This window comes from Euleptes europaea, chromosome 1, assembly GCF_029931775.1.
Source record: "Euleptes europaea isolate rEulEur1 chromosome 1, rEulEur1.hap1, whole genome shotgun sequence".
NCBI classification, from domain to species: domain Eukaryota; kingdom Metazoa; phylum Chordata; class Lepidosauria; order Squamata; family Sphaerodactylidae; genus Euleptes; species Euleptes europaea.
Window position 1 is genome coordinate 147,328,505 of NC_079312.1, and position 22,314 is coordinate 147,350,818.

Sequence of the window (22,314 nt, forward strand, 5' to 3'; positions counted from 1 at the left end):
TGTGAGTAAAATATTCTCCTCACAATTTATATATATATATATATATATACACACACACACACACACACACACATAAAATTTATTTATTAATAAATTAATAATTTTATTTATTTATATAAATAAATAAAAATCTAGACTGAGTAAAACCTTGTTCTAAGAAACTATCAGTAATAGAATGTTGCGGCTGAAGCATACACACACACACACACACTGCTTTCAAGTTCTAGCCAATAGGAGGTAGTGTGAGGCCACAGGCTAGGCTGCCAACATTCTACTTACTTTGGTGTACAATTACACTGCCTTACTATTAGTGCAACTTGCCTCAGAGAATTATGTTATTATTGCTTGCTCTATTGGAACAGAACAGCTCAGAACCATAGAAAACAAACTCAATGAACCTATGAAAGAGGAAATCATCTCACTCACTGACACCTCGTGAACTCTGTCTACTTTTTACTAGAAGTCTTTTGCAAGAGCAATTTCCCCAGGGCTGTTACAACTGGACATTCATCCCCATTGCCAAAAGTGTGTGGGGGGGTGAGGAGTGGGGGGAGAAACTCATCTAGATAAAGTAGTTCAAACTTTTTTTGGACAGTGCATTCAATTCCCATTTAAGTGATATCTTTCTTGGAAAGTCCTGAAGTATAAATTGTATTCTATTCAGCGCTAATCTGGACTGAGTAAAACCTTGTTCTAAGAAACTATCAGTAATAGAACGTTGTGGCTGCTGAAGCAGATTGATTAGGCTTCACACAGTCCTTCCCATTTATTGTTCCTCTTGTTAAGAGGCTTTCGCCTACCCACACCTTTCATCAGCACATTTCTCCATGCTGCATGCACACCTCACCAAGGAATACTGTTAATCAAAATATACATACAGCATTTGTTGGAAACAGAGGCCGCCTACTGAAACAAAACATCAAACAAAAATGAAGTCAATTTCCCAGTTCCTGTTTATTTTCTGAACAGTCTCCCAAAATTAAGGAAATCATATGAACTTTCCAGAGCAGTTAGAAGCATGACAATGATAGATAAGCTCAGTCCTGGATGGACTTCATGTACACAACTGTTTACCCTCAAAAAACCCTCACATTTAATTATTTGAGAAACGTCCTTTAGAATCTCTAACGCAAATTCTGTCCACTGATCTGGAAGGTGGTAGTTTGGAGGCTTTATTTAACAACCCAAAGCTGCAATGACAAATTGCTTTAAGGGCTTATTATAGCCTTCACTGGAAAGACACCTAGATAACAAAGTGCCAGATATGGACACCTTTGCTGCCCACCAAAGATGAAATGGAGGGTTCAGAAGACCAAAAGATCACAAAGTTTTTTCTCATACCCATCAGAGATTACCACCACCTAGAACCTACACTGTTACTTATAGAATCTTGTGCTAGTCTACGGCATATTCAAGCATACACTCTTTTTATGTGAGCATAACCATTGATTTTACCCACAGTGAAAACCTTTGCTACCTAATAAAGTAATGAGAAACCTGATCTTACATATCCAGGATGTAAGGGGTAACACTATGCAAAAGTGCTAATGATGTGAGCCTCAGTGTAAAATCCTGATCAGGAAGTAAATCCTACAGAGATTGATGGAATTTACTTCCAAACAGGTTTAAGGATGGGACTGAAAGATTTTCTGCTCACTCTTTTAAAAGGTACCCCAGTCATAGTAGTGGAAACCATTCTTGAACTGCTAGTCACCAACACAGGGTAGTGATATGTCAATTTTTAAGAGGAAAAGTTTCAAGAGTGGCTGACTTTAATTTTAAAATAATATTTTGTCCATTTTTATTAATCAAAAATATTAATTTTAAAACACTACAACAATAAGTAGGTGTTTACATTAAATGTCCCAATAACAACATCTCTGAAATGCCACATTATTCTAATGGTTATCAGTCTTCAGAAACCAAGGCAATTGGTTTATATTACAACAGATTAAGCACATAGCTTTGATCATTATCATCCAAGAACACAACGAGGTCTTCTTTCAAACTGTGCCAATTCCTATAGGAAGCTGTCATATATTATCTATTAAGCATCAGTACTCCATCATATCCCTTATGCCCCTACTCATCTGATTAGAATAAAAAATCAAATTCTTCTTTGCAATGCCACTCCCTAATTCTGCATCCTCAAGGTTGAAGTTAATTACTCCCAGTTCCTTATCCATGATAAAAATCCTACATAGATCTGTCTCCTTGAGAGAGCTTTTAGCCAGGGTGAAATCTGGCCTGACTTTTGCTATGTAATTAAATGAATAATTCACCATACCCCCAAGTAATCAGGAACATCCATAATGAGAAGTGGGTTAATTCATCTCAGGCTGGCTGGTGGGCTGAACACAAAGTGAACCACTCAATCAGTCTGTGTGTGTAAAGTGATGTCAACTCATAGCTGACTTACAGCAACCCTTGCTTTCAAGGCAAGTGAGAAACAGAGGTGGTTTGCTATTGCCTCCCTCTGCAGTCTTCTTTGGAGATCTCCCTTCCAAGTACTGACCCTGTTTAGCTTCCGAGATCTGATGAGATCGGGCTATACCATGCTGCCTTCCCTCCCACTCAATCAGTTTACCATATGGAAAAAGTAAAATTTGGGATAAATTCAATTCGATTCCAGTAGGTAAAAATGGGACTGTCCTTCTATGGTAAAGTTCTGACCAAACATTACTATTGAATAAACCTTTATGTTTCACCCCACAGCACTTGTCTTATAAACCAGAAAATACTATTTCATGCAGTACGATGGCTAGCCCCACCTGAACTTTCGTAAATGTACAGTTTGTTCTAAACAAAGATGGCTCACTTTTTTTGGAAACACTCCTGCAAATAAGGAACTGGTTTTTGATTGGCTCCTTATTTATGTCTTTGTTGAGACGTCAAGAAGTATCTGGTGTCACCACACCTGACCGAATATTACAGTGAAATGAAGCATTAGGTCAATCCCAGAAACCAGGTTACATAGGATGAACTGAAACTTCATTCTGGGCTTACAGCCTATTAAAAAGGTTAAAACTCCAGTATCATTTGCCTTTAAAAAAAAAAAACAGTTTACACATTTATGGACACGACTGATAATGTTATTGATTAAAACAGGTATTTGTTGATTATTATTTCAGAACCAATTCTGATTTGCGGTGATTCTTCCAAGCAGCCAACCCTATGGGCAGTGTGACCGCTCCTCCTAAATACATCACAGAGAGCACGCTACAGAGCTCCCCTCCTTTGAGGAAGATGTGAGGCTCGGCGTCCTAATCCTTCATTCTCCCCCTTGCGGAAGCAGTTCCCACCGCCTGTCACAACCTCCCCTACATTATGAAGCACTCCATTTAAAACCCGTACTTTGTCTTAGGCTCCCCACCCCAATCACGCATCTGCCCTACGCCGCATGCACCTCTCGGCCAAACCACACACAACCCCTGTACGTGCCAACGTGACTTCTCCAACACTACCCCCTCCCCCAGGGCAGTTCCCCAGGTAGGAGCCCTCAGCCCCTGTGGAGAAGACTAAGGGCGGGGGTCCTTCCGTCAGCTCCCGAAGAGAAGAAGCCCCACTAAGGGAAGTACCCGGGGGAGACACGAGGAGTGACACACACGCCCTCATAAATCCGCGAAGGGGTCGACCCCAGTGTCCCGGACACCTTCTTCAGAGCCCCCCTTCCCCTCCCCCCCCCAGGAATTCTCCCCGGAGCCCCCTCCACAATAGTCCGGGCCCCACCCCCACGCTGAAGCGACCACCGCCATGTTGGATAAGGTTCTGCTCCAATCCGCGCTCCGCTCACCTTGGGCCCCCCGGTGGCCCCCAAGCACCAGCCCCAGGACCACCAGCCCCAGCCCGAGCAGCGGCGAGGAGGGCCGTGAAACGGCTCCGGGCGAGACCCCCGTCATGGCGCCGGCCCCGGCGGCGGGAGCGGCAGCCTCGTTTTCGCCGTCGCTCGCAGGGCTCGGCTGAGACGCCAACAACGGCCGCCGCCGCAGCAGCCGCGCGAGACGAGTCAGGCACAAGGGGAACGCGAGAGCGACGCGGTCTTCAGCCCAGCCGGGCTTAAAGGGGAGGCGGCGCCGGCTCTTAAAGGGAAGGGCGGGGGGATACGGCAAGGTGTCCGCCGACAAGTCAGCGAGTGTCGCCAGACAAAGGGTGTGTGTGTGTGCGCGCGCGTGCGGCGAGCACGGCAGCACAAAGGCGTGCTCGTGGTTGCTTGTGTGCGTTACCAACTGTCGCTTTTGCACGCTTTGCATAGGGGCATGTAGGCAAGGGTGGGCGAGTGTTCAGCGTGGGCTTTATTGCAGTGATTGCATGGGCAGAGAAAAGGCGATACGTGCAGCGTTTTCTGATGAAGTGAATTCTGACTCATGACAACTGATATTGAAGTCCATTTTGTTAACTTTTAAGGAGCTGCTGGACTCCTGTTTTGTCACGCACTGTAAATGCCAGATGGTGAGCCTGCAGATGTGTAAAACAGGCACGGGATCTAAGGGAGAGATTTCATGCTTGGAAGACTGAGGGGGTAGGGGTGGAAATCTGGTTCCCGAAGTATTAATTGCCCCTTGTGAGTGACAGGCGAGGCATCAGATCAATCCAAGAATCCACAGTATATTGAAGTGGCATTGTGGGCCAACAGCCAGTTAAAAAAAATAAATTAAAACTCAAGTTTTCTCCTTTAAAAATAGCATAACTCACCCTAACCTACCTCACATGGTTGACGTGAGGAAAAAATGGAGGACGGGGAAATTATTTTGCTGCTTTGGGTCCCCATTGGGGAAAAAGCAGGGAATAAATACAGTACATAAATTAATAAAAGGCCAGCCAGTCACTCTGTCCTGGCTCATCCATGCATGTGCAGTCCTCCTCAGTTCAGGACTGTAACACCAAGTGGTGCTTTGCCTGTGTGAATGGGACATCACAGATGCAATGCCACAGAGACAAGTTTTATAGTACCTCAAATGAAGCTTCTCATTGAAGTTAGTTCACATATTCAGCTGCCAGTCCTCTTTCATACACACATATAAATTACTTGATTTCAATACATTGGATTATTGACTGGCAGCTGAATGCATGCAAAGCAATTGGATCTTCAAGGTAATGTGATACTAAAGATCTTTCTGTTCCATATTTGTGGTGATCTTTTCACACATGCAACTTGCCACTTGATGTATCAGTCTCAAGAGATGACCGTATGCATACAGCAATCAAATGTTGAAAAGGGAAGTGATACATATGTGGGAGCCAGTCCTTTTTGTGGAAGCCACATTTTCATTGCAACATGTGTGCAGTTCCCACTATGCTTTTTATGAAATATAATTGTAACATCTGGATGGTGCTAACTTTTTACTATGTGGCTGTATGTGGGGTGGGGAGGTGAAATTAAGAAGCTCAAATTTCAGGGAGCAACAGAGCACAAAACTCAGTATTTTTGTTATGGTAGAGCTATATGTTCTGCTGTTTGCATATGAATGCAGACACAATGACACTGGATACCCATAGGGCTGATGATCTATTTTCAGCCTCCACCATTCAAACCAAACCTGCTAAATGCAGGCTTAACAGAGGAGAGTGAGCTTGACGGCAGGTTTGGGTCCATTCCAGACCATGCTAGTGACTCCTCAGAGATGCATCACAGAACAGTGTTGGATTCTAATTAAAATGCAGCTGGTTGCAACAAAGTTGAGAACACCATTTCTTCTTTCAGCCATGATGCATAGGCATTGTGCTACTGGTCCCTTGGGGAGTATATGTGCTGCTGGAGCAGTTGCATTCCTAGACTTAAAGACAATCCCCATCCTAAATTCTTTCTGGAGACTGAGCTCATGATTCACTTGTGGAATTTCTCATCTGTACGTGTGTGCGCACTTGGGCAGAGTTATACCAGGCCTCCAAAGCTTAAAAGAAGAGAGCTTCCCCAGCTGCAGGGATCTAACCAAGGGAGGTACTGAGACTGCTAATAAGGGATGGCTGATAAATAAACTTTTTTACTGAGATGAAAGGAGTTAGTTCCACTCCATTTAAGACTAAATTTTTGATATTTCAGTTAAATACATTGGGGGTTTTTGGTCCTCCCCTTGTTGTTACAGAAATATTCCTTCATATCCACAATACTGTTGCATCAGTGGATGGTAGAAGACAGTGTTAATTATGAGATAACTCGATCAGTTGTTCACAAAGTGTCAAGTGGGCCTCTCTAAAGAAGTGTGTTCCACTTCCCAGAGGAGTCAAGAGTTAAAGAGTGTTGTTCCTGACTGACTGAGAATGGCAATATCTGATGAATTATTGCAGTGAACCCCAACATGGTGCCTGCTGATGTATTTTCTGGAGATCACTTCCTCCTTCCTCAGAGTATCTGTTCCCTAAAGCAAAGAGCCATTCCTGACTTTCCTCCATCTCATTGGAGTAAAAAAGTCTACAAGAAACACACGTTCAGAAACAGCTGTCTCCATCATAGGAGGGTGCTTGGCCTAGAAACTCCAAATATCTTGTAATTAGTCCCAACCCCCATGGCAGCCATTTTGTGGTGGCAGCTACTTGTCTTCAAAATTCCAGAAGTGCCCACAAGTTCACCTTATTGGTATTTTCAGGACATATTTGGGCCTCCTGGTGGTATCTGGGTTTTTCCAGGATACCAGGAAATTGGGAGTAACAGGAAATATCGGAAGCCAGCATTTTAAGCCTCCCAGGACTGGTGTTTTTTTCTTGAATTTTGCTTTGTCTCTGTCAGTGTCTTCTTTCCAAGGCTTGATAGCGGCTTGACAGGTTGATGTCTGCTTAGATTCTGTGCTTTGAAATTAATTCTGTGGATCTTGCAATATTGTGTTCTTTGTTCAAGTTGGTTTGTATCAGGTTTATGATTTGTAGTGGATTCTCTGTTTTGACATTGCTGTAGACTCTCAGGTTGTGCATTGGCTTGGATTCACTTATTTTACAATTGGGCTTGCAACAGCATTCCAATTTGGTTTGGAGGATTCTCTAGTTTGATATTGGCCTGGATTCTTAGGTTGTACAGTTGTGGTAGGCATGCCACATTGTCTCATGGTTCTGCTAGGATTCCCTGGGTCTGCATTGGTTCCTTGGGCTTATTGGTTCTGACTGCTTTGAGAGGTTTTGGCTTGCTCTTAAGTCTTTGGCTATTCTTTGTCTTGGAGAAAGCATGGAATTCCCCCCTCCACAACAGGAAAAAATGGAGGATGGCTGAGGGCACCTTGTTCAGAGGGGGGTTATTTATAGGACAGGCACCCAGCAGCTCTTCCCCCCCCCCCAAAAAAACAAACAAACTTGGATTCAGACACCAAACTGGTATTTGGAACCCAGATAACTGGGAATACTGATATTTTTCGGCTCCCTAATATCCAGATCCAAAAAATACTGTGTCTTTTTGGTGCACATCCCTAGTCTATAGACAAGATAGACTTTGACAAGAAGCTGCCATCTTCAGCTATTTCAAACACAAATAGAACTTAATTGAATAAACTACATACTTCCATATCCTTTCCTTCTGAATTCAGGGTCTTTTTTCTTCCAGCATTGCTTCCTTGTCTTAAAGTGGTAGAAACGCTTCCTATATCTTTATGGAAGACACTAGAGCTGCCATACACTGCCAAAGCGGTCAACAGGCCTGGAGAAAAATGTTTTGCCCCCTTAATGTGTGGAAATGGGCAGCTAAAGCTTTTCATGTCCTGGAGGTATATAACATCCCCTGGTAAATAACATCCATTAAGCCTCTATTCAAGCTACAGGACATTTTTCTCCAGTTGTTGGCAATCTTATATGTCCCTAATTTTTTAAAAAAGAACACATTAAACCCCTAAATATTTTTGCTTGGCCTTTGGGTTTTGCAACCTAGAGAGTCTGTGTTTAAGTCAAGAATTGAAATTTAAGCTCAGCACACAGGCAAAGCAACTGTCACCATTTTAAGTTGGTTTCCAAAACAGTTTTTGTGTGTGTGTAATTAAAAAAATTCTGCCCTCCCTAATTAGCCAATTGAGGCTCATTGGACTGCTCTCATTGTTTAACAATCACATCCATTTGGTTTAAAAAATGAAATAGTTGACATTTTTATCATGAGGAAGGCCCTGAAATTGCTAACCAGAAAAAAAAATGGCAGGCAGAATCATTTGCTTAATTTATGGCACAGAACTTGAGATAACGAGTGGTTGTCTGATAGGCCAATCAATTTCTGGGTGGTTTATAACATTTTGCAACATTACTGGAATGTGGGGGAGGGGAATATTGCGCCATCACAACTTTTATCGGATAATAGAAATGAAAGAGTCATTTCAACATTTTGGTTAAATTCCTCTTGAATCATGTACAGTGCAATCCTAAACAGAGTAATTCTAAGCCCATTGACTCTAATGGACTCAGAAGGATGTAGGTCTGTGATCCTGCACTGTGATCCTCCCCTTCCTTTTACTGCTGCTGTTAACAGGAAATTCCTACATTCTAGATGGAGTGGATTGACTAATAATGGCCTAGAAAGTTGCTGGATGCATAATGTGCCGCATAAACAACAGGATTTCCACAGTTCCAAGTAACTGTGTTGGTCCAAAGCAAATTCCAAAAACAAACCAGACAAAATGACATAAAATAGTGTATGGGTTTTTGAGCTTTCTGTTTATAGGGAATTACATGGTTTTGTTGGAAGTGGGCTGGATTTTACTTTGGATCAGTGCAGCTACTTGAAACTTCTATCTACTTGGAAAACCAAAATTTAACAGGGGAAAAATAGCGATTGATTAACTGAAGAAAAATGACCTGGGGAAAGAATCCTATCCAGGTAATATTACTAGTGCAGCTCCCAACCTAGTCCATCAAATTAATTTCTAGTTTTGTTCGTTTCAAGACTACTACTTTTTCTTCTGTTCACACGCCTTTTGGCAGACCTATGTTTTTAGTTTGATGTGATGAAAACATTTGATTCATCACTGGTTTTTATGTTCACAATGTAGGCTATCATTATTTTCTTCTTCCCAAAGCTGCCCAACGCTAACTCCATCCTGTGCCCTAGCATTTTCTACATCTGGATGACTTTCCCAACAGTCAGTGAATGTCCTCAAGATCATGGCCTCAAATAACATTTTCTCTCCCCCCTCCCTCCAATATCCAGCTGAATAAAGAGTTCTGGAGAACTGAAAAAGATTTTACATTGTGCCACTCTGGTTGATCTTACTAAAAGATAATGCATAGATTTTGACCCATTGATTTTCAGTGGTGGGACATGTGATTTGCTAAATCCATAGTTATACACAAGGCTGTGTATCCCTATCATCACCATCATCATCATCCAAATTCTGCACCAAAACCGGACATTTGCTGATTGTGCATAATTTCTTTTGCTTCTGCTAGCTATATTGAGAGACGAAGACTATGCCAGGTATTGAAGCCCACTTCCTTAATTATGGGAAGTCCTGCTCTGCCCACTGAGTACAGCAAGGGCTGTTTATGTGTTTTGGAGTTCATCTGTATAGTCATAAGGGCTAGATGTTTGCTTTTGCTTTTCAAAATGAAAGCTGTGATTCTCAAGATGGAGAATTCTGCATTGGCTAACAAATTCATTACTTGCAGTATGACTGCATACTTATAGAATACAAGCAGCACTGACTGCACTCATAAGGAGAATGAGTACAATTAAAGTAGTGAGTATGAGCACAGTATAAGCAGATGAGATGCTAGAATTCCATAACTGGAGCTTTCAACATCTTTAATTTTTTTTTAAACAAGCCACAGTTTGGGGTGGGTGGGAATGATTTAAATCAAGGATGGGCAGAAGACCTTTAGCCCTGGCTTCCTGCATGGTTTCCCAGATAGAAATACTTCTATCCCTTAAGCTGCTCTTTTTCTGGGGATGGTGGTTGTGTGCATGTGTGTGTGTATGAGGGGCTTTTAAAACACTGCTTCTAGTGCTGCAAAGTGTGACATGTGGGCTATAAACACACAGCTGATCTACATTGGAAAGCTGTGGACAATTGAGGTTTCCCAGGTTGTGTCCATTGCATGTCCCCAAAACATCGAGGGAAACATGCAAATATGATATAGATTTTAATAAATACATGTGGAGGAAAACACCTGCATTATGTAAGGAAAGCTTTCATTTTGCTCTGTATTTGATATGGCAGATATGACGAGCGCAATACCTGTATTAAACAGGAGCGATCTATATTTTCCTTCCCAGTTCTTTAACACACTTCTGCTTGTAATTGTATCAGTGGCTGTGGTGACTGGAGAGTTTCCATTCATTCCATATTAACTTGTCTCTTTATCTACATTCTACCCAGAACAGTTCATTTCCACCATGTGAAATAATCTATATTTAGTTTCTTCCTATCAGCTTATTTTGGACACACAAAGTTATTAGACATGCAAGAAGTTGATGCACATCAGCAAACTGCTGATTAAATAAAAAAATATGCAGCAGAACTTCTGGATGTTTTGAGAGCAGAGCTATGATAGCAAATCAAGTGGAATGGAAGTCTGCAGGGATGCCTGCTCCTTGGAATAGCATCCGAGTTCCATAGGCTTTTCAGGATGCTACTGTCATTGTGGCTGAGTCAACATCTACTTTGGGAACTGGCAAAGAGATCGAGTTCTTCAGATTTGCAAATATTTGTTCATCCATGGCCTGATAAATGATCTAGCCAGACACATGGAACTCACAGCTTCCCAGGCTAAACAGAAAATAAAACATGGAGCCAGTCATAATATTTTGGACACACTTCTGTGATAGCCAACTGCCTGCTGGTTGCAAACACCACTGGCTACCAAACCCTCCAGCAGCTGAGTTCTTGGCCTCATGCTGTTGTGATAGTGGCAGAGGGCTTTCCCGAAGTTGGGGTTTCCTTCCTTCAGACAGATATAATAGAACAAAATGTGAACTCTTGCTTTCCCCCATCCCCCAAAGCAGGCACCTAATACTCTGCCCCCAAAGTACTTGATTGGATTTAGAGGCAGGTGATATTCAGGGTCGCAGGCTGAAATCTTTCACAGCACCTACTACTTGTTTCTTTAACTGGAAATGCTGGGGATTGAAGCCAGGACCTTCTGCATGTAGAGCACATGTTCTGCCATTGAACCCCAGCCTTTCACATTCCATCTGAATTATAGGTGTGCTTTGGATACGTTCCTATCTCCCAGCAAATAAACCTAGGAAATGTACTAGCTCACAAAAACGGTTCTTAGGCTACCTGTCCAATCACCCCTATGTTAGTTACCTAAAAGTAAACAGGAATTAACCTTTATAAACTTTCTCTACTGGAGGTAATTATTACTTGCCATAGGTGAGCAGGCAAACAACTATTTGATTGTCTTCAATGGGGTTTAAGCAACTTAACAGCATGAAGGATTGCAGTTTGTTTTCCTGCTTCATATTTCAAGAGGTTCTCATTTTCCATCTTTTGGACATTTTACTTTTGTTTGCATTCCTCCCTCTTCCCATTACAGAACATTTGACTAACTACACTATATTGTTTTATTCAAAATAAAATTCTGTAATTTCAACAAAGATCCTACATGGAGACCTTTTCTTGCATTTTTCCCATGGAAATATTTGCTCAAATATAATATTACTCATGCAAAAATTTTAAAAAAATTGTAAAATGTGTTTAGGTACAAATTTAATAAATACAAAATAATTTCTGTGCAAAATAATGACAATTTCTAAGGCAACTTTGAGTATTCTTTGTGAAATGTGATTACATGTCTTTCACTCTGCTTTACTCAGCTGCCCTGACACAGGTATATTATATGCAGGTGTAAATATAAGGCAGGGAAGGTTAATACCTTGGAGAAAATAGTGTTAACTGTGCTAAATGAATATGCACTGACTTCTACAGTTGACATCTTTCCTTTGTCTCTTAAAATCAAAAGTTCTGTATTAGAGTTGTTTAAAATATTGCAACCCTCCATCCTGATTTAAATTTTTTTTTTTAAAAAAATAGTGGTATTCATACATGTTCACAAGCTGCACACAGATGCACATGTTCAACTTCATGAAGAATGTCTGCTCAGCACATCCCTGGCAGCATCTGCCCCAGAGAATCTCCTTTATATGTGACTGGACAAATGTGCAACATGGGGCTTGCAACTGTTGCATTCCTTTTGCTCTTAATGTTTGAACCATCTCTTCTTTGAGATTGTGATTTTACCTAGTCTCATTATCAAAAAGGTAGACTTCTCACCACCATGCCCAGGTTCAGATGTTTACAGGTGATGTGCATGTATGTTTGCCTCACATAGGCTCCAGTCACATAAAAAGGGCTGCCCTGCAAGTAATACCATCACAGCATGACTGAAGCCCCAAACAGACATTACTTAATCATGATTAACACTAACCCTGATTTGTTTCCTTAATTCTAGCTGATCTCAAAAACAGGGCAACCATGGTTGAACTTGCCAAGTAAGAGAACAACAGGAAGCAGAGAGGCAAGAAAGGCAGTAGAAAATGCCTTGTTTGTGATTTGCATGGCACAGATCAACTGCAAGCCAGGCTTGAAAACCCATGCCAAGGTTCCACATCCTGGCCAATATTTAATCATGGTTCAGGAATTCAGCTGTGCCGCCTAACCATGGTGAAGGAAAACAAACCATGATGTTTGCATAGAGACTACACGTTTCTTAGGTCTGTTTCATGCAGGTGTTTTTTCTGGCCACTTTTCCCCACTGTCTGGTGAACAGAGAGGCCCTGGAGAACATAGCACTCACAGGTTTAACCAGTCTTCCAAAGGATGGCAAAATGGGGAAGATTCAGAAATGGATGCAAGGAGCTATTTCACCTAATTATTCACCTTTGTGTGTACATGTCACCAAGCAGCTATCTAAAAAACTGGGCAAGACAAGCAGGAAATGGGACCACCTTTATTAATCACCCTGCCTGCCTCTTGCAAAAGCAATTTCAGGGGAGTCTCTAATGCCTGCTCTACTGTGGAGCATATTCCTCTCAGTTCTGACCCATCCCATTGAATGGCTTACCTGTTCATTACCAAATCAAGTTAGCTTCTCTGAATCCACCACAGCCCCAGAATGATTTTATGGGATATGTGAGGGGGGGTGGTTACACTTACATATAAACACACATATTCCTCCATGTGATTCTTCACATACAGAAAATGACACACTTGTATACACATTTCATATGCATACCAAACATCTCTGGCACATGAATATGGGTATGTGTAAATCGTATCTCCCTTTTGCAAGCACTTGCCTTTACATCTGTTCTCTTGCTTTGTCCTCTATGCATGCATGTGTGCGCCCCCCCCCCCCAAATGTTATAGATGTACACAGATGCACACAAATCCTACAGGCTCAATTTAAATACTGGCTTATGAATGGCTCTTAATTGGTGTTTCCAAGGAAGAACCCCTATGGGCAGAGCGGCTGTGCTTTTTACAAGTACGATCCCTCCCATTTTGCAGGCGTTGGTGGCGAGACGGCCTGGCGTCAGGTTACAGATCTGGAGGGTATTTATATTAATGTATGTGCTGGGAGAGGTGGGTGATGTTTCCCCCATTTTTGTTGTTAAAGAAAACAAATTAAAAGTGCCTGAAGCAAAATACATGGCTGTCATCTGTTCTGTGATTCTTTTCCTGCAAAGGATCACTCCCTGACATGGGGGCCGTAGCCCAAGTCTTCTTGGCTAGATTTCAGACATGGTTTGTTGTAACCACAGAGGCCAGGACCTGCACTGAAAGGAGAAGGGGTGACCTTGAACTTTTTGCTGAGCCCACAAGTCAGAAATCTGATCCCTGGTCCCAGAGGCAGCGCCTGCAGCTAGAAGTGTTGTTTGGGTTTGTCGAAGGAGTCGCGGAGCTTTTTCAGTGTCTTTTTAATCCTCAAAGCTGTAAGTCTGGCTGAGGGGCTCTGGTACCAGCATTCCTTCATGATCTTAGCCAGGGCAGACAAAGTCTGGGGGGCATAAGGGGGGGAGAGGGAGAAAAAAAACATTATTGTCATGGAGAAACAATTGCAACTTTCAGATAGTTTAGATTTCCAGTTAGGATCATTCCATGTAACTCGAATCCTGTGTTTGTATTGTATCAATTACAATCATGCAAAATTCCCTCTGAGGAATTGATAGCTGCATTGAAACTCTATTTCTTCCCTCAAAATTCCTCAGATGTTTCTCCTGAGTTTCTTCTTCACAATTTACCTCATAAATTGCCTTAAGACAAAATTTGTTGGCAACTCCAACCCTCAGCCTTATCAACTTTTCCCTTTATGAAGGGTTTCTTCTAGATGTTCAAGAGTTACATACATGGTTCTTCCCTTTTCTTATTACAATAGCCCTGTAAGGTAGCTTAAGCCTAAAGTGTGTGAGTGTGTGTATAAAGTGCTGTTAAGTCACAGCAGACTTATGGCAGCCCCATAGGGTTTTCAAAGCAAAAGATTAACAGAGGTGGTTTGCCATTGCCTCCCTCTGCACAACAACCATGACATTCATTGGTGGTCTCCCATCCAGTAACTAACCAGGGCTGACCCTGCTTAGCTTCTGAGATCTGAGGAGATCAGACTAGCCTGGACCATCCAGGTCAGCACCCTAAAGAGTGTGTGTGTGTAAAGTGCCGTCAAGTCGCAGCCGACTTATGGCGACCCCTTTTGGGGGTTTTCATGGCAAGAGACTAACAGAGGTGGTTTGCCAGTGCCTTCCTCTGCACAGCAACCCTGGTATTCCTTGGTGGTCTCCCATCCAAATACTAACCAGGGTTGACCCTACTTAGCTTCTGAGATTTGATGAGATCAGGCTAGCCTGGGCCATCCAGGTCAGGGCACCCTAAAGACAATAGCTGGCCCAAAATCATCCAATGAGTTTCATGGCAAGCAAGGATTTGAGCATGGATTCGAACCAAGTCTCCCCGGTTCTAGTCCAGCTCTAGTCCAATCACACAACTAGTGCTGGTGAGATGCAGGTGACATCCACAGAAAACCCTGAAGAATGATCAGTGTTATTTGTGGGTCCCGTGGTGGGAATTTATGAAACCATTTTTTGTTTCTCTCAAAAATTTCTGATGATTTCACCCGAAGAACTTCTAGATTCACCTCAGATGTTTGCTGTAGATGATACCTGGTGGCAACAGTAGTATTTATGGTACCCCACAAACCTATTTTCACGTCTCATTATTACGATCAGGAAAAATTAGATCAAGAAGATTATGGTTACGTTGCCACTGCAGATGACTATGCTTCTGTTTGATGTAATATCATTGTAAAGGTAGAACTAATAGCAGAATTTGCACTTTTCCTGAGTATTCAGCGAAAAGGTTATACTTTGCTATGCAGCCAAATCCTGATTTAACACCCTAAAGCTATATGTCTAATTGTGAAGTGTGTCCCCTGCTTAAATCCACAGATGGGGGCACACTCACCTCCAACAGGTTTTTCTACAGACTCAGGGGACCCCCTGGGTCTGCAGAAAAATCTGAAATTAAAAAGGGGTTTAACCCCCCCCCCCAATTTTTAAAAGAGCCTTGTTTGCGCATGCTCAGACAACAGTCTTCAGTTGCTGCAGGTGCCAGGAGCAGCTCCTGGGCTGCGCCACCACAGCGTTGGATGCCTGGGGGCTCCAGGCTTTTAAGTAAGTGGTTGGGGGGGGGGAGGCCTGGCCACACTTGCCTGGCATAACACAGGGCAAGCTGGCAAGACAGTGAGGCTGGGGGTGAGGCCTGGAGCCATGGTGGGGGGCAAAGATGGGGTCCCCCCCATGACTTTCATGAGCCCCCACTTGTCATATGCTAAAGCCGCATCTAACCAATCCATGCCCTTAAGTCCAATCCTAACTGCTTTACATAAATAGGTTAAACATTTATGTCCTGCAGCAAAACAGTTACCTAAGCAGGAGTTTCGGGATGTTGACAAGCCAAAACAATTGCTATGTGAACTAGAATACCAGCTTTGAGGGCGGTGCATGGGCTAGGAAAAGGCAAGAGGTGGTCCAGGCCTTCCTCATTCTGTACCTCAGCTGCTTTCTTCTTTGTGTGTGAAAACATAGGCAAAGGGCTCAGGGCACTTTGGGGAATCTTAGGCCAAGTCTTCCCTTCATTATGAAACTCAGCCAGTTGCTCTGAGTTGAGTTTCAGTCTCTTCTTCCCTGCCACTTCAGGACCAGCGACAAAAGTTCTTGGGTTAGGGAGACCTAAGTTCCAATTCGTATTAATCAAGCTTATTGGATGACCTTGGACTATTTACTGCCTCATAGCCCAACATATCTCACAGGGTTGTTGTAAAGACAGGATACTGTCTTTCATGCACACCATCCTGAGCTCTTGGAGGAAGACTGGAATATGAGTGTGGTACAATACATAAGAATTCTCCTTAAGTAACTCAGCAGCTCAGTTCTTTATGTAACCCCCAAGACCCAGGCAAGGGGACATTGTAAGGGGGTGGGCCCTGCTAAACCACTGTTGTTGTATTGACTAGAGGAGAGGAATCTTCCACAGGCATTGGGTGGCCTATTGTAGGAAATAGGATGCTGGAATAGATGGACCATTGATCAGCTCCAGCAGGGCACTTTTTATGTTCTGATCATCTCCCTCTGGTTTCTGAGGTTGCACCAGGTCTTGTTCACATAAAATCAGCTTCACAGCTGCCTCCGCTACCTACAAATAAGGGTATTTTTTTCCTGTTCAATCTTATCTGGTTTTCCTCCTCACTGCAGCCCACATCCCATGTAGCTTTTGTCCATGTGAAACCCATGACCCCCGGCACAGCCTTTTGGGGGATCAGAATGGACCCCCCAACCCTCTTGCAGAAAACCTGGCTGGATCAAAACCTAAAATTCTCAGGGTACAGAATTCTGCATCCAATACCACATTTGATCCTTGTATAGTGTATTTATATTTATTCATTAAAACATTTCTACTCTGGTGAGTTACCAAGTTGCAACCCAGAGATCTGCTCTGTCCTTTTAAGGATACTGATTAGCAGGAGATGCATCTGCTGCAGCTTTGCCTTCACTACGGCTTCCTCAGCTCTGTCTGGCCTCCTGGGCAGCAGTGCTACAGTTCTGTTTGCCACAACAGGGCGGGGTGAGATGGGAAACGGACAGACTGGGGCAAGGAGCCAGTGGGAGAATCTGCTGCGTCTCCTGGTTAATTGGTAGCTTTGAAGCAAATCTCCAGGCTCCAATTTGGCTACCCTGGTGGCTCTTAATGTTCTTTCTCTCTGGGCACAGTCAGAGCCACCCAGTTTACCCTCAGGTAGGTTACATGCAACATTCAATTCATGCTCAACTGGGGCAGTGCACACAATGCTTGTTTTGTGGGCCCTTTGTTCAAAGGGATAGGGAACAGTGTACGAAGGCAGTCCTGGCTCATTGGGCTGCCCAGGAGTTCAATGCCAATTGCCCTTCCTGTGGGTCACTTACTGGGTCAGAGTACAATCGATTTGGGATGGTCGGTGTCTGTTGGTCAACACAAACAACTTTCTTCATTTCTTCGAAGCTGGGGTCGATTGGCACCATGTCAAAGAAAGGAGGTTTGTAATCTTCAACAATCCCTGTAGGATGAAAAAAGAGGTGTGAGAGGGGAGAAGCCTGAAGTGCAAGTATATACCTGTGCAGGAATGCTGTCCAAATTATTGTGCGCTTGACTGGTCTGCACATCTGTTATTGTGTGTGAAAATTTCTCTCTGTTCTTTTTCACTCCAGTGTGATCCCAGGGTGGAAATATGCAGGTGATGGAATTTATTGTATTTACTTCTTTTACTTCCCCCCCCCCAAGGGACCCAAAATGGCCTACATTGTTCTCCTCTCTTCCATTTAATCCTCACAACAACCCTGTGAGGTAGGTTAGGCTACCGCATATTTCTTTGAATTTTTCACGCTGAACCGCATTCCGGAAGTGACTGCGAAGCCAGCGCGTACCTGCTTTGCATTACTAAAGAGCCCATTTAATGCAGCCTTTGGTGTTTGCCATGAAGAATCCCCCTCAAGGAACCATGCAAAATAACAGCGGCGGGTTAGCTATGCACATGCTAATGGCTGTGCAAACAGGAACAAAGGAGCAGGCAAGTGGGGGTGTGGAATTTCTCCTTTTGTTTCGGGACCATAAATAGGCATTTTTAAAGTCACATTTTAAAAAAAGAGTTTGAGTGAGCATCAAAATTGACCCTGGTAAATGGCCTAAGAGTAAATTGGTAGCTATTTGACATCTCTGCAAAACTGAAATGCTAAGCACTAGAGCATCACTGTTTTGGTCACACCAAAGTGTCAGCACAAAAGTATGCTGATTACAATATACTGGGAGCTTTGTAGAAGGAAATCCAAAACCACACATCTTGAATACATTGTGATATGATACCCTATCTAATCAAGGAAGAGTCTTGAGTTGTTCCTCGACACAGAATTGCCTTTTGAAAAGCTGTTTGGACTGTTATAGGAGGACATCTGTTTTGTTTGGCTACAATAAATTTACACGGCTCCCCCTCTGTTATTAGGAGTGCCTAGTAATTGAATTTGAACCTGGTTTTCTCCTGTCATAGCCCAGCACTCAAACCACTGCACCACACATTGTATTAGGTATATTGCTTGTGTATTTTTTACTGTTTTATTGTTTTTATGTATTTACAAACTGATTTAAGCTCAGGAAAAGGAGCTTAAAAAAAGGATATTCTTCTCCAAACTTGGGGGACACCCTAGGTATGCAGAAAAACCTTTAAACATGGCCAGCACCACACAACTAGGTCACAGTTTTCCTAGGTAGATGCTGCTGGAGGGGGGGAAGAGGGAAATATGAAAACAGAGGGGTAGAAAACGGCATTCCCTCCCCATTCATATATAACTGAACAATTTGGATATTTTGTACGTTACCATTCTAAGGCTGGGGAAAAACCCCAATATAACTTCTGTAAGAACTACTTACATCTGTCCTTTGGGGGGGGGGGGACAAAGGTATATCTGTTGTACTATGTTTATTAATATTTTGGACCACGGACTCCTTCCTCCCATCATCAAGCTATGGGAACAGCTTTGATTATACTTATTTTTTAAAATTATATGTATTCCAATTTTTCCCCAAAACAGAAGGTGAATTATGTAACATGTGAAGGTACTTTCCAAGCTCTGACAAGCTTGGTTCCTCTCCTGATTGAAAGTTCAGACTATAGCATACATTGGTTCTCGTAGGTTATCCGGGCTGTGTAACCGTGGTCTTGGTATTTTCTTTCCTGATGTTTCGCCAGCAGCTGTGGCAGGCATCTTCAGAGGAGTAACACTGAAGGACAGTGTCTATCAGTGTCAAGTGTGTAGGAAGAGGAATATTTAGTCAGAAAGGGGTTGGGTTTGAGCTGAATCATTGTCCTGCAAAAAGTAACAAAGGTAATGTGCTAACCATTGTCCTGTGAGTATCAAGATAATGTGCTAATGAGGGTGTGGTATGTTAATATGGAACTATTGTATCCTGAAGTGATCTGTTAATGTGTGAAATCCAAAGCTAATCTGCATGGCTATTGTTGACTGTAGTCTTTGTTAGTCTGGAGGTTTTCAAGACAGGAAGCCAAGCCTTATTCATTCTTAAACTCTCTTCTTTTCTGTTAAAGTTGTGCTGATGTTTATGAATTTCAATGGCTTCTCTGTGCAATCTGACAAAATAGTTGGTAGAATTGTCCAGTCTTTCAGTGTCTTGGAATAAGACCCTGTGTCCTGTTTGTGTCAGTCCATGTTCAGCCAAGGCTGATTTCTCAGGTTGGCCCAGTCTGCAGTATCTTTCATGTTCTTTTATCCTTGTTTGTATGCTGCGTTTTGTTGTCCCGATGTAAACTTGTCCACAGCTGCAAGGTATACAATATACTCCTGCAGAGGTGAGGGGGTCTCTTTTGTCTTTTGCTGATTGTAGAATTTGTTGTATTTTCTTGGTGGGTTTAAACACTGTTTGTAGGTTATGTTTTTTCAAAAGTTTCTCCATGCTATCAGTGACTCCTTTAATAAATGGCAAGAATACCTTTCCTATGGGAGACTGTTTTTCCTGAGTTTTCTGATTTTTGTTTGGTTTAATGGCCCTTCTGATTTCATTCTTGGAATAGCCGTTTGCTAGCAGTGCGTAATTTAGATGATTAGTTTCTTCCTTGAGAAACTGTGGTTCACAGATCCGTCTTGCACGGTCCATTAATGTTTTGATTATTCCTCTTTTCTGTCGGGGGTGGTGGTTGGAGTTTTTGTGTAAGTAGCGATCTGTGTACAGTTTTATAGAAAAATTACACTAGGCCTAAAACTGGCTTTCATATGAATAGTCCCTGAACACACCCCAAGCAATCCCCAGTCCACTGAGGTGCCACAGAGTTGGGAATCCATTAGCATTATCATGGGGTGGGAGGTGGGGGAGAAGGTAGATAGGCAGGCCCTTCCCTTCATTTGTGTGTATTTGTGGGTGGCTGGGGGGGGGGGGGTTAATCTGGAATACTTTCTGCTTTGTCTCCAGCACTGTCCTCCCAACTCTCTGTTCCAGCTTTATTTGCCCTCTGCAGCTTCAGGTTTAAAGATTTTCTTATTTGTGTATATATGTGTGGGGATTTGAGGAGGAAGAAATACTCCATTTAACTTTATTCACACAGGCTCTTAATGTTATGTGATGGCAAAGAGGTAGCAGCTTCTCTTCATTTTGCCATGATTTATTTGCCATGATTTATCTCAAGCGCAGTTACACCCTTCTAAGTTCACTGAAGTCAGTGGACAACCAGAAAGGGTGTAGCTCTGCTTAGAATGGCACTGTTAGACTTCTTTACATATTTACCTTTGGTTTAGAGAAAAGGTTGCATAAAACTGAAGCGTAGAAATACAATACTTATTCATCTGCATGTTGGCCACCCCTTAGGGCAACATTAGGTCTGTTCTCATCTGTTACAGTGAATGCATGTACATCTGTTTGTAGAAAAGAGACAATGCATGTTCATTTTACAAATGAAACTGGGGACCAGTATCTGGATGAATGTAGGGCTTCAATCACACGTTCAGCTGTACATGTGTTAAATGTACTATGAGAATTACTCAACACACATATAAAGAAAAATCAAGTGTGTACAGTATGCATTCACTGTAACTTATGAACAGTCACTTTCCACCTTCTGCACAATGAAGCAGCAGATGGAAGAAGCAGAATTCTAGACTGTACCACGTCAGACTAAAGATGGAGCAGGGTGGGGTATTTTCAGTGATTTTGAGTGCTCCCTGCATGTAGTAAACCCACAAATCCAGGGTAAAGGTGTACTGTAGTTCTTGTCCTTATGCTTAATTTTACTACATGTAGAGAGCTTTTCACATTTCTGAAAAGATCATTCCTCACATAGTTTGAAGTGATGCTCTTCCAATTTCCATCACTTCAGTCTAGCACCTTTTAAGGGCCTCCTGGCTCATACATTCAGAACGAGGCAAGTTGGATGCTGAGGCAGAAGAAAGGCCTGCACCATTTCAGACGGCAGGTGGTAGATTCCATCTTGGCTTGTTCCTTCACATAAAAAAGCTCTTGCAAATATCCATCACTAGCCTTCACATACCCCCCATCTTTCCTTTAAAGACCAAGCTGTAGTTTGAGCCTCTATTTTATTCTCACAAACCACCCTGTGAGGTAAGTTAGGTTGAAGGACAGTGACTGGCACAAGATCAGCCAGTGATAAAACTATCAAAGCATGTACAACAACGCTACCTCCTAGCTTTGTTTAAGTGTGTGTAAAGTGCCTTCAAGTCGCAGCCGACTTATGGCGACCCCTTTTGGGGTTTTCATGGCTAAGAGACTAACAGAGGTGGTTTGCCAGTGCCTTCCTCTGCACAGCAGCCCTGGACTTCCTTGGTGGTCTCCCATCCAAATACTAACCAGGGTTGACCCTGCTTAGCTTCTGAGATCTGACGAGATCAGGCTAGCCTGGGCCATCCAGGTCTCGGCTCAGCTTTGTTTGCTGTGGAGTTTTTAATTTGGGGGAAGGGATTGTGTCTCTGACATAGGGTTGCCAACTCTGGACTGAGAAATTCTTGGAGATTTGGAGGTGGAATGTGGGGAGCTTTCCAGAGCTCCTCTGATCAACAGATTTTGAGCAATAACTAGAAGAATACTAAATTAGTTTCTAAAGGAAAATGTGATAGAAATCTAGCAAACAATAAGGTTATATTCAGATAACTGTCTAGCATCAGATAGGGAATAACATCCCTTTGAAAATTATTACACAACATAAACGTGATAAAGTAGGTAAAGATCCAGCAATTCCTAAACAACATTGTATGAGACAAAGTATCAATTTTATCCTAGCCACAAGGAAAAAGATGATCTGGATATGGAATATGGCAGAACCTCCCACGCAGACTTTTGGAAGGGAGTCCAGAAGAAGACATCCAGAGTA

At 42.6% G+C, this 22,314-nt stretch overlaps 2 protein-coding genes across 2 annotated transcripts in view; both read right to left on the reverse strand.

The window, feature by feature from the left end:
• The window catches only part of ACVR1B (activin A receptor type 1B), a 64,112-nt gene extending 60,213 nt beyond the window's left edge, over positions 1–3,899 (reverse strand). Inside the window, exon 1 of the mRNA XM_056867066.1 lies at positions 3,794–3,899. Coding sequence (XP_056723044.1) covers positions 3,794–3,899 — 106 coding nt within the window. The remainder of the gene's footprint in view (positions 1–3,793) is intronic.
• A 9,775-nt stretch (positions 3,900–13,674) lies between these two features.
• The window catches only part of ACVRL1 (activin A receptor like type 1), a 73,722-nt gene continuing 65,082 nt past the window's right edge, over positions 13,675–22,314 (reverse strand). The window contains exons 8-9 of the mRNA XM_056848915.1: positions 17,357–17,487; positions 13,675–13,902 (exon numbers count right to left, since the gene is read on the reverse strand). Coding sequence (XP_056704893.1) covers positions 13,768–13,902; positions 17,357–17,487 — 266 coding nt within the window. The 3' untranslated portion in view covers positions 13,675–13,767. The remainder of the gene's footprint in view (positions 13,903–17,356; positions 17,488–22,314) is intronic.